The sequence below is a fragment of the Streptopelia decaocto genome, assembly GCF_964273445.1.
Source record: "Streptopelia decaocto genome assembly, chromosome: 1".
Lineage (NCBI taxonomy): Eukaryota > Metazoa > Chordata > Aves > Columbiformes > Columbidae > Streptopelia > Streptopelia decaocto.
The window spans coordinates 28,388,896-28,402,094 of NC_138663.1; the positions used below are offsets into that span (position 1 = coordinate 28,388,896).

Here is a 13,199-nt window from a genome sequence, read left to right on the forward strand (position 1 = left end):
GGTATTTAGAAGCTATGAAAATGAGGAAATTACATTTGTACAGAAAGATTTTTCTTTCATTAATTTGTTCATTTGATTTTTCAGCCAAAATGTTTGGCATCCACACCACCTTGCAACACAGAGTTCCAAAGCCTGGTTATCTATTGCTTGAAGACCTAAATCATGCTTTTAGCTTAATTTAATCTCTTTTACTCCTTAGAACTGCAAGAGAACAATTAGATCCTGTGAACTCTCAGCACTTGTAACTGTAGCTAAAAGGCAACCAGAAAACACAGCCAGAAAACACCAAGATGGACTAGAAGAACTGGAGGGATAATAAAAGAGCAGGGGTACCTTGGGACCTGCACGGATCATATCTCCTTCTCCTTTACCCACTACTATTCAAAACTCAAGCCAATGGATTTTGGTATTCCCTGAAAAGTGTAAATAATGTATACCTATACCTTATGCTCGCACAGTTGGGCATGAAATACACTCAAAGATGTATGAGTATAAACTTGCTGCCTGCTGTTCAGCCCCATTCCAATGGGTATGTCAATGATGCACATCTCTGTGTGTCTCTGCAGTTCTTTTTCCCTCCTCACACTCTGTTAGCATTGCCAGAATGCTCTCTGGAGATGTGATTCACATTGTAATTTTGTACAATTATTGATACCAAAATGTACAACAAAAAGCTTTTGTAACTACAACAGTAAGAATAATAAAGTATTAAAAGTACCAAAAATAGAAGTTTCATCCTAACAATGAGATCAATATTGAGGATGGAGTCTAATGCATTTTAAGATTAAAAAATAAAGGTTTTTTGATCGTGGACAGCTAGTCAAGTCAAGTGCCTAGACCAGTACCTGTCAAAAACAACAGTTCCTCTTTGTTTCTTCTCTAGGAGACAAAACACACTAGTTATGATTCTATAAAGGATACCCTTCTTATGTAAATCACATTTTAAATTAATAATTAATAATAACACTAAGAAAGTTGATATGTAATGATGTGAAAATCAAAATCAAAAGATTCAATAAATAGGACAAAATCCAACAAATATTTCATATTGACAGTCCAAGCACTGTAAACAACAACTGGCAGGATTTACTATTTCAACGTATCTTGACAATGTCACCGAAACCTAAGAGGGTTAGGAAATCATTCTTAACACCTATTTATACAAGATCATCTCCGGATGTATTTTAGGACATTATTAATTACAAAGACTAAGTCAGATACAATAGCACTTATGTTCGTTAACTACTAACAATCTAAAGAATCATACACAAAGTTATAATTATTTTTTCTAGAGGTATGGCTGGAGTATTACAATATAAACTGTACTATCCCAGCCAAATTATGATGATTAAATACTACTTCAAAGAACTCTATACAAGTATTCCCACCCAAAACAAACGTTTTCCCAGACTAAACTATTTTGCAAGATGCTAAATTAGTGTGACTTTTCTTAATGTGGAAAAATATACCTCTCTTAATCATGGCTTTGAGACTTGTTGGGTCATATTATATTCCAGGCCCTAAAATGGTTGCAATAATAATGATCTCATAAGTGGACTGTTAGACTAATTGACTTTATTTTCAGGTACCATGAGACAATCACCTCAACACTATAAATGCTCTAAAAATTATGAAAGTGCTTATTTTTGGAAGGAAAAAAAACTTTAAATATTTGGTTTAAAAAAAAGAATCTGCCTCATTTCGGCATATTTATTGCAGAGAAAAGCAAATTCATTTTAGAGCTAATGCCTTCCAATTAAAAATGTCCATATTTATTAATTCAGTGGTATTTCTTCTGTGTCTTACTGATACTTACGAAGTCAATTCATTTTTGTACCTAGCAGCTTGAAAAAATCCAGACTATACAACATGATGTGAAAGCTACAGCTACTTAGACTATTCTCATAGAAATTACTATCTTTTTTTTGTAATCTAACAAATGAGAATTAAAGTATCCAAAATGGCCATATACTGAAAGTAAATTTAAATAGATGAGATTTTGTGAATTTAGGATGTCATCTGTATTTTACTAAATGCCAGTTATTATCTAGTCTTCAACATTTTCTGTTCATGAAACAGGCCATATATATACAGAAAATAAAGTTGACTTCTGAAAAAATCATCAATTGTCATGTCCTTTAAGGCTTTCGTGTACACACTATAATTTTAGGACGGTATTAAAATCCTTTTAAAATGAATCTGTTGATTTGGTGTAATGTTCTTATTGAAAACTCAGTATACTATTCAGTTCCCTAAAATTTTTCTATTGGTTACAATGACTCCCTATCTTTCTTTTTAAGCAAAACTTAAAAACCCACAAGACCACAGGACTAGAGGAGACTTTATGAGTCTTCAATATTTTTATTACTGTAATCCATGTCATGAAAGTCTCCTTCAAAGTGAAAAGCTTTCTTTCCCATAGTTCATTTGTGCTTAGCTTAGCTACTTGTTCCCATGTTTAAAGCTGCACTTAAAAAGTACAAAAGATGCCTCTTCCTTCCTAAAGTTTGATTTTTGACTCAAACTGCATAGAGCAATCACAACGTTTCGGCCTATGCATTTAGTCTGAATGAAATCTTCTTGGACTCGCATATCATTAAAATGTATATAGAATTTACACAAACTAACTGCAGGTTTATAGCAAATGTGCTAAGTTACCAGCCATAGACAAAACGGTGAGATACCTTCACTTCATGGCAATTCAGGGCATCAGTACTAGAACTCTGAATATTTCAACAGAACCCACACAGAGCACGTATTTCTAATATACTAACAAGGCACTAGAAATTAGATGGATTGCACATCTCCTACTATTCCAGATGAGGTCTCAAATATAACTTTTAAAAATGGCATTAATATTTTCCAGTTTTTTATAGGAAACAACTTTTTAAATTCCTGTAAGATTTCACGTTCTTTTTTGTCACCTATATCATATCACTGGTCCTTCACAGTCATACAAAACCCATGTACTGAGCTTCTCTCTTTCATTTTAAGTGATGGACATAAGCTTAAGGAAGAGATGCTTCTAAGTTCTTGAACACATGACCTTATACTTTGCTGTACTTTCAAAAATTTATTAGAATTCACTTTCTAAATTACATTCTTGAAAGATATCTATTAATATTTTGTAGAACAGCCCAGCCCTTTTGTGCATCCTATCCTTGTATTTTCTTTTCTATGGGTGAAATACATGACCCTTTATGTTATGGAAGGCTTGAAGTTAGGTATTTTTTTCTTCCTTATCCAGAATATGGATTCAACCCTTTCTAATCAAGAGATTTTTTTGAATATACAAACATCAATCACCATTTGTCCCTGGATTTGCATTATTATTTCCACTTCAGATACTATGCCCTCAAACTGAGGTTTTCTATGGTATCCTAAACTGGTCTTAAAACAGACAAAAACACTGTTTTGTGTACGAATTCACACTATACCGTATCTTGTATTGGGAGATATTTTTCTTTAGTGTGGTAATTTGATTATTCTTAAGCATGAAACCTGTCGCTATCTGTGAACTAAATTATAGCTGCATCAATCTGGAAATTACTTGTTCTATGAGTACAGCGTTGATTTGGGTATTTTTTCTGATATGTTGGGTTATTGTATTGGTTTTCCTCAATACCGTGTAGGCTGTTCTTTCTATCCGACTGAAAGCATATTTCTTGAATAAATGAATTTACTGTGAACACTTAGAGGAAAATCTCATTCTTCATTTATGCTGCAGGTTCTCAGTAAGATCCTTGAAACATATTGATGTTGTTGGCACACCATACAGTTTCCTTTGTACATATTATTATTGCACAATTGCTTTTCAAAGCTTCATATAATCAAGTAGTAAAGCACTGAAATAATGTTTAGTAAATTTTTCACCATTAATTCTACTTCATAACACCCTCATCTGTCTGTCTCAAGAAAATTGTATTAGAAGCATAAGAAGGCATAAAAAGACCTAAAACATCAAAGTGGCAATTGCTGGACAACCCCCTTCCCCAACAGCATGGGCTGATGTGCTTTTCCACTCCACGGTGTGATTGCTTTTTCAGCAGCTCACATGCTCACATGCTTTTTTTTTTCTGTAGCATTACAGTGTAATATGTTTGTCCAGATAATTTGAACAGTTTTCAGTTCAACTTTAGATGTATACAGTCCAAGTGAAGCCAAACTAAAATTAACACCTATGTTGATCTTGGCACACATTCAGATTCCTGATTAGTCTGCTCCTCATACCCCTGGTGAAGTCTCCCTGCTTGTTAAAGCAATGGGACAGCTAACACTCAAACTACAAAATAATGTCTAATGATTAGACATATTTGATATGACTACTGAATTCACAAAATAAAATTAATCTGCAAAAAAAAAGTATGAGAAGTAACCTGCACAAAGAAGGTCTTGAATGGCCCTGGAGGGAGACTGGATTTTCATGTGGAAAGGTGCATTTGTTCCTATTGACCGAAGAGTCTTCATTATTTAGTCAGAGAACTTTAGTTTTGTTAGAAAATTTCCTTGAATTTTATAATTTGCCTAATGAAATGAAAAACCTTCTGAAAAGAAACAAACTTTCCTTAAGAGCAGACTATCCAGATTTTTAAAAATGTACACCCATCCAGAGCATTCACAGAATATTTTGTTCCGTTGCTTTTTCCGCTTTAGTAATTTCTAAATCAATGTACACTAATGTGTTTCTCAAATTCAAGAGTATCAGGAGAGCCTTGCTTGAGTGGTGCGATCCTAAACTGCCATAATTAGGGCCCTGTCTGGGAGCAGACCCTTTAATAGAGCCGCACGCTGAGTGGGGAACCATTCACACATCCCCTCTCAGCTCTTCACAAGCTCTCCTGGGCAATGAGCCAGCTGGTATGAGAATCAGCCTGATCCAACCTGTTGCAAGAGCCTGGAGAAGTGGCTCAAGGAAACCTACACCTCCCAGCACCGCAGAAGAACCGCTCATGCAGCCCGAAAAGGAGCCATCATGAAGGTGCACGTTGGCTGCACTGGGAGGGCTTGCAGGGGGACAAAGTCTTCCAGCTGCTTGAGCAAGGCAAAGAAACTTCTCTGTAGCGCTTGGAGACTCCTGCAGTCCAGAATATAGAAAAGTCGATCCATCCCATGCATGGTGATATTTCCTGGTATGAGACAGGCTGCACGTTCTACCATGAATGAGAAAGATGGGTCTGCTATGCACAAGCTGCTGTCAGAACACCCAGCTGCTCCCTCAGAAGGTTTGACTTTCTGATCTGAGTGAATAACTGGAGTGTGTGTTCTCCCCTCTCCTCCCAATCTGCCAGAAGTTCTAGAATCAACATGAGAGAAAGGGGGAAAGAAAGAGGTGATAGTGATGTAGGTGACAAATGAAAATCACAGTAATGGAGTGACATGTCAGATTGCTGCACAGACATACGTTTAACATTAAAATGCCTCCTGAAATCCCTGATCACATAGTAATCCTAATTAGCATTCTGCATATTCAATACCTGCAAACAGAACTTGCATAAAACCCTTTTCCTCTGCCTCCAAAATATTTTATAATATGGCAAAAATATTTTCAGAATGAAGATGTGATCTCTGCACCAGCTAGTGTTTTTGTCCTCTCAGACACAGATGAAGCCATTACGTGATAACTTCCGTTGGAAGGCTGCTAGTAAACATTTTTCCATGTTACCAGGATCATACATAAGGTTAGCTGTGATATTTTATGTACCTAAAAATGACAACTACCTGCTTTATCAATAAGAAATAATATCTCAAGGTGACAGATATTTACTTTAAATTTAAAAGGAAACCACAGTAACTAGTGTCACTATCTTTTATAATACTGAAGTTTTCAAGAGTAAAAAGTGATTTAAAGAAAATCTGTTATTGAAAGATTTTACAGCAAAATGGCACACAATGCAAAACTTGGCTTTTCACAAGTAAAAGAGGTTGTAAAAGACAGGACATAAGCCTTTGGGGCAGACTTGTATCTATACACATAGGGACTTTCCAGCCAGTTAGTCATACAGACACTTCCACTGTAAATCAATGAAGTATGTCCAGCTTTTTTTCTTTATTACTCTATTTATCCCTCTACCTTACATGGAACTCCTGTTTTCTACACCATGAATGCTTGAACACAGCTATTTTTCATTTCCCTCCCCCACACACCTTACCTAAATATAACTCCTTGCCTTCTCTCCATCTCTTGGGGTTATCCTTGTCTTTAGAGTGGGCATCACTGATGCAAATTTCTGCACCTCAGAGGATAACAGTATATTCCTCCTAACAGACTTACAAGAGAAAATGTGACTTACAATTTTCCAGCAGCTATCTTCCAAATTTAATTTACCCCAAGCCTCAATGTTTGCTTATATGTAGGCCACACATTTCCTCTAGAATGATACTCAAGAGGGAAAAAGACTGTTTATCACTACCCTCCTCTTACCCTACATATTAGGCGTTTGCATTTTTCTAAATCAGTGCTTTCTAGCATGTACAAAATCTTCCTACTTCCTATGCTTAGCAGCATGCATTACATAAAAAAAAATATGTAGCATACAGGTTTTGAAAGACAGTTTCAGACCAGTTAGATTTGTTTCTATTTTTGTTGAATGTAATGCAAAGAAAACTCTGTTACACCCGTAACATTTTTTTTGCTGTTTTTAAACTGCGAATTTTTTTACTGACATTATTCATGCACAGTTGCACTCAGTGTGCATTAAAAGCAGTGGGTTTTCTTCTTTTTCCCTACATTCTCAATTTCTTATCTCTCAACAGCTCCTTATGTATGTTTAAAAAAAAGTAACTAAAAGTTACAATATTAATGATATGTTTGCTTATTTATTATGTGCAATTAATTTTAAATTCAGACCATAAGAAGATCCAAAGGGAGATGACCAAACTAGGAGAGAGCAAGGCAAGGATAGTAGGCTAAAAGAGACTATGAGTATCCTTTCATGCTGAATTTTCATGTTAATTTTTTGCGTTTTGCATGTCTTTAAAAAAGTGGTTCTTCTGATACTATTCACTAATGCAATAAACATTAAGTAATTAAACTTAAATGTATACTTACTTTTCCCAAATTTTATCAAATGATTACACTTCAGTGAAGTGCTCATGCTAAATAAACAAATCTTACCTTAACAACTCAACACTTCATGCAGCATGATATTTATACAACAGTCTTGGTACACACTGAGCTTAACCCTTTGATTCCAGGAGTCATGATTTCCTGACACGCCATCCTAATACAGAATGCATTAGTGCTGATGTTGAGACAACAATCTCCTAGCCTGAAGGAAAAACTAACTAACCAATTCATTGCAGATATATTAACTTAGGGAATTGAAGATAATTATCTATTTATTCTAATCGAGATGAAGTTCAAAGTCTGACTTTATGAAAATAAACTACTTCATTAGAGACATTACAGAGACTAGAAGTAGCAAGGCTTTTCATAGTGCTCAGAGCGAACAAATAAAATTACAACTAGCTGTCCAAATCATTATGCTACACAGCCTGCAACAGTATGTGTATCGTGGACAGATTAGATTTGTCTACCTGGAAAGGAAATAATCACAGTTCTGTACAGGAACACCCACCAGTGGCAGCAAATTGACAGCATTTACCTCTGGCTTATGCCTGTGCTCTGCACAGTTGTTGAAGAACCACAAGTCTTGCTCATGACTGTAAGAGTAACAAGAACAATAAAGCTGCCAATTTTAAAACTCAGGGTGGACGACACTACATTCTTCAGTGGCCATAAGGACAGCGACTTTCTGCCATTGGAGAACGATCTACAGGTTCTAAGAGCCAAAATGACATTTTTCCTGTTATGCGTAATGTGGAAATGTGGTGATAGGGAGTGGAATCCATGAATGTGATCAGCTTGCTTCACCATGGGCTACCACAATCACAGCTTCTCCAGAAAAGAAACAGCTTCTGAAACAAAAACCAGTACTACAGAAAGCTTAACTTTACTACTGCAAACATCCCGGAAAACAGGATACACAGTAAGAAAGTAAATGCTGTTTCCTCATCATATGCAGGTTATCCTTAACTCTAACCAGAAATCTCCCTTAACTATTCAGCAACATGTCATTAATCAATGTATGTACTGATTGGATCCATTCAATTGATGCATCAGTGTAACGAGTGACATATAGAAACGTGTTTCCAATACATTTATTTGGATATCTATACATGAAAGTAAAATCACTACTACAGTTGGTACTCAAGCTTGTCAAATGGGATGCTCTTCTCCTTCTGTTTTGCATAAGACATACTAATGGTTATGCCATCTGCAGTCTGAAATCCAGAAAAATGTAAACCAGAAAGTAATAGTAGGTCAAGATAAACATCTACTTAAAACTGGTAATTTTTGTAGGAATTCTGCTAACTCACAATCTAAATATAAATCTCTTGTCCCTGAAAATATGGGATAACAAATAGATTAGGGTAACTTTTGCATTAAAAGCTAAAATAAAAACATCTGTCAACTCAACATCCTTCTTTTACAATAGATCACACAGCTAGCGGTAAATTTAAAGAGGCTTTTCATGAGAAGGATACAAACAACACCCGATTTCTTCAAGGAAAATCCCAGTGGTTCTCTACAAACATGCCCTCTGCAAAGCACAGTAGAACTTGACGACTTACCCAACACCCTGATTTTGCAAAGTTGAGGACACAAATCTGAAGGTTTCTTCAATAAGCTTTGAACTTGCTGATTAGCTAGTAGGTGCTGTAAGTCACTGAAATACTTGATGCCATTATGGAATAACAGAGAGAACATATATAAAATCACCATGCGCTACTTTCTCCCAAATATCCACCAAATACAAAAAGATGGTCACTAAAATGAATACAATTTTCTTTGGCACGTGGAACAATAGAATAGTTTATATTAAAATATGGAGCACATGAGAGATGCAATGGAAAGGCTTACCTAACACTTACATTTGCCTGCAGATGTGTGAGCTAGTATTAAAAGTTTTATTAGGTTTTTACTGTATTTATAAATCAGTTCTACCATATCTACAGTTGCCAGATTAGTAAATTGCTCTGAAATCAGAGGAAATTAGAAATACACTAATACTGAAGTATTTAAAAAATATTAGGGAAAGTCTGTTTCCTTGAGCACAAACACAGGCACAAGTATTTTTGTTTAATAAACCTCAAATTGCTTATACATATTTAGGAAATCCTACTGCTAGGAGATTTTGGCTAAATTTACCATTAAATTTGGCTTAATAATGTAATAATATTGTACAACTTTATGACCTATATTACAATATTTGGTCAAACAGGCATCACGATGCTCAAATTGTGAATTTCCACTACATAATGAACAATGAACAGCTCTGTAGTAACAGTAAATGACAGAAATAGAAAAGCTCCAAAAAGCTCCAAGGACTCATTTTCAAAACCTTTATACATCTTTTTCACTAAAGAAGAATATTAAAATGGAGTTTGTGCTAATACCTGAATTGACACGTTATTTGATATATAAACCAAAGTCTGGGAGCAAATTCCATTTTCCTCTCATTTAAAAAATGAACCAAATGAAGTGTCCAAGGCTAATAAGAGGCACTGTGTATATAGTGATCATGGAAGGAAAAGCTGGAAACATGAGCAGTAATCTTGGCTTTAGGGAGCATTCAGCAATTCAGAAAAGAAAATTATTTGCTTTATTTTCTTCTTCCTGTCTTGCAAGTCTGACTCTTCCTGGCAAACATGTAATACAGGACATCTACAACACACCATCTCATGGCATTTAAAAGGCATCAGGCCAGGGTTAGTGCTTTGGGAGCAGGAAAGCACAAGACTCTGTCTCCTCATCTCATCACCCTTTGGGTTACGTCTGTGACTGGTTTTGTGTCAAACATGACAAATAGTGCAGCCCCACATCTCTTCAGCCTTGAACGTTTACGAATGGGTGGAGAACACGAACAGAGTAGAAGTCAGTAGCTCCTGAACTGCTCTAGTTTACAAATTGGAGGATTAAAGTAAGCTAACTGGGAAACATATACTGGGAAAATATCACTATTTTTGCCTGCTTCCCTTAGCATCTGGTGGTGGCCAGTTTACAGATGGGACATGGGGCTAGCTGGACCTTGTATACTCCTTGTACAGTCCATGTTGTCTTTCAGAATGAGGAGCTGGCAGAACAAAGTACTTTCACAGTAGTGATTCAACACTTCAAGATCAGCAATTACACTTCTAAAAACTATAAAAACTACGTAGTTCATAAGCTGCTGCCTTTACAACTACTCTTCTTGTGTACCTTCAGCCTAGAAGATGTTTAACACAAAGAAAGTCAAGGGCAAAAAGTGGAAAGCTGGGATGGTCCCAGGCCTCTGGACTGTACTACAACTACAGCATGGCAGGATGCCAACCTGACATGTTTTCTTTTTTTTTCCATTTTCTTTACTCATTTCCCTAAGTTCTTGCTTGGTTCTGAGCAAATAAATACAATTTTTAAAGTATATTTGAAGAGAGCTGCTGTAGAATGTGGAACTGTATGTTGTCTCCAACATTGCTCTGCGAAGTTTCACAAAGAAAAGGAGTCAATGTGAACTACATACAAAAATTGCACAAGTGATCACATTTCACAACATTTCACTGGGGGAGAAAAAGATCAATTCTGGTGCCTGGGGTTGTCCATTATGCACAACAAAAACTAAAAATGAGATAGAAATGCACTATTCCCTCAGAAAACAAGGGAAGTCCCAAGAGGATAAAGACTCACCCAGAAAAATAGATGTGATGAAGAGAATGGTAAGAGTTACCATTTTTTATTTCCTGAACAAAATAGAATTGTCTCTCATGTACATCTTTTGTCTGCAACAGACTATAATTCAGCAGTTACACACTCATACTTGGTCTATATACAACGAGAGAAACAGTTCTGTCAGCAGAATGCAATTTCATATAGAACTCTGAATTACAGCGTTAAATGAACTAAAAGCTCAAAAAAAACTTAGATAATTTTTTCAATAATAAAATGCTATATATATTTTTACTAATAATGCATGTAAAATAATTATTCAATAACAGAACTCCCATTCACCTGAACACAACCTGAAGCCCAGCAGCGTGAAACTCCATGACATACGTTTCTCTAAAATGGCAGAAGCAGCTCTTTCATCATTTCATGCAGTTGTGTTGGCAGTTTCTGAACACTTCTCTGTTACTTATATACAGCACTGGTGAATTATTTAGCTAATTATTTTCTGGATACTGTTTTTCTCTTAGTCTTAACACAGCCATTTTTACAATTTAATCCATGTATGTATAAAAACCACATACCAATTTTGCAACATGTCTATAAAGAATGAATTTATACCATAGCTACTGAACTCACGTCTTAGCCCTTTTAAGCATCTACAGCCACAAAAAGCTTTTGTAACTTACAGAGAATTTTCTCTGTCAATGAAGTCACCAGCATGCAAACCTGTAATCTCTCATATGAGCACATGCACATACACAGCATTAGGGCACACGCATCCACACACTTTACACCTCGCGTGTGAGCAAACACCCTGCTCTTCCCTGAGAGCAGGGCCCCAAAATCAAGGACACTTTACTAACCTGCAGCGGTCTCTGTTTATCACTGCCCTTAGGAGATTTCAGTCCACTTGTCTGTTGCTGCAAAAGCAGCTGCCTTGCTGCCTGGAGTGCCTAAAAGTAAAAAAAAAAAGAAAATCATTTCCACCAGTTCCTAGAAAGAGATGAGTTACTCATTGCTAATGTTAGGTAAAATCCAATCGAACAAATGCAATCTCCTCCTGTTTGATTTGTATTTGCTGGATTTCAGACTTCAGTCTGGTTTTTACTTAAAAGGTAACAAAAAAAAAATCATCTGAAAGTGCATTCACTAGAATTCATGGATGTACATGAAATCCTGCAGGAAATAAAGTTAATTTGTTTAAAGTGCTTGAAGAAGAGAAATCATAAACTGCATCAATAGCCTCATTTCCACAAGGAACTTGTCTTTGAGTGTTCAACTAAAATGCCCACTCCCTTGCAAATTATCATTCAATTTGCATTTTCATATTACAATTTTGAAGCAAAAGCAAGTAGACTTCAAGTGTTACCGGAAGCTGTAATTAAATTTGACAAATCAACATCAGATTATCTTGAAAGTGAATTAATAAGGATATTCATTGAAGATTAAAAACACTTTTTGTACTTACAATTCAAGGAGAAACCTCTCCTTTGACAAAATAAAGTGCAGTTTTAATCCCAAATAAAAATGAATGGTTTTCATTTGCATTCTTAGGAAAATCAGAGAACAAAGAAATTACTACTCAACCAACCAGATCAGGCTCCGAGATGACAGTATCCCAATCAAAATAGAAAATGTTTTCATTTATTTTATGTTTTCATTCCCATTCAGCAAAATACAGTTAAACATAGGAAATGTAAGCAAACAGTCCACTTATCCAAATATGGTTAATCTGATTATTTTTCCCTATGAAATTATTTCTAAATTGCCAAGTATTATAAAGTGGTATTTATTAGGAAATGAAAAAAAAACATAACTCAAAACATTTCCACCGAAGCTACCTGGAGAACTCTTCCTCCCCCTTAAAAAAATCAGTTCAGTAAACAGTGGTTACAGCTTTAAAATACATCACACCATTATCTATATTATTAAAACATACTGTAACTGGAATATACTGCAATAAACGCCGTTTGATCAACGTTCCTTAAAATAATAAAGATTCTCAACTGATAAAGAAAGGTACAGTTTTGATTAGACTCAAATGAGCTGGTTTTTAAGATAGTTTCCAGTATCCATGACAACAGTTGCTTTGACAAGATGTGCATATGGCATTACACTGCCAGCTGGTGTGAACAATGTTTGAACTACTGCATTGAGATGCTGAGCAAACAGAAAAAGTTGCCACGTCTTAACCCTCAGGGAAGGCAGTCATCCCCTGATCAATTATGAAAAGACAGAGAGAGGGCTGCTACAGTCTGGCTCCAAGCAAGTTCTCTGAGAAGGCAGGCAGACACAGAAAACCAAAGTAAACAAACTGAATGCACTAGCACCATCTCCTAACAACATTGATTCGTCTCCCCATAGAAGGCTCTGGTACAAAGTTTGCAGAGCAGACTTTTAACATTTGGAGACATTCCCACAACAATCCCTGTATTGTTTCATCAAATTCTCAAGTAATTACAGGTCAGCTTTACAAGGCTACACATTCCTCTGA

The 13,199-nt window shown here is 35.8% G+C and overlaps 1 protein-coding gene across 3 annotated transcripts in view; it reads right to left on the reverse strand.

Annotated features, from left to right (window-relative positions):
- FOXP2 (forkhead box P2) overlaps positions 1 to 13,199 on the reverse strand; it is a 424,704-nt gene that overhangs the window by 116,227 nt on the left and 295,278 nt on the right. For all 3 annotated transcript variants that reach the window (XM_082075945.1, XM_082075946.1, XM_082075944.1), the window contains exon 5: positions 11,569 to 11,658. In XM_082075945.1, the coding sequence (XP_081932071.1) occupies positions 11,569 to 11,658 (90 nt within the window). The remainder of the gene's footprint in view (positions 1 to 11,568; positions 11,659 to 13,199) is intronic.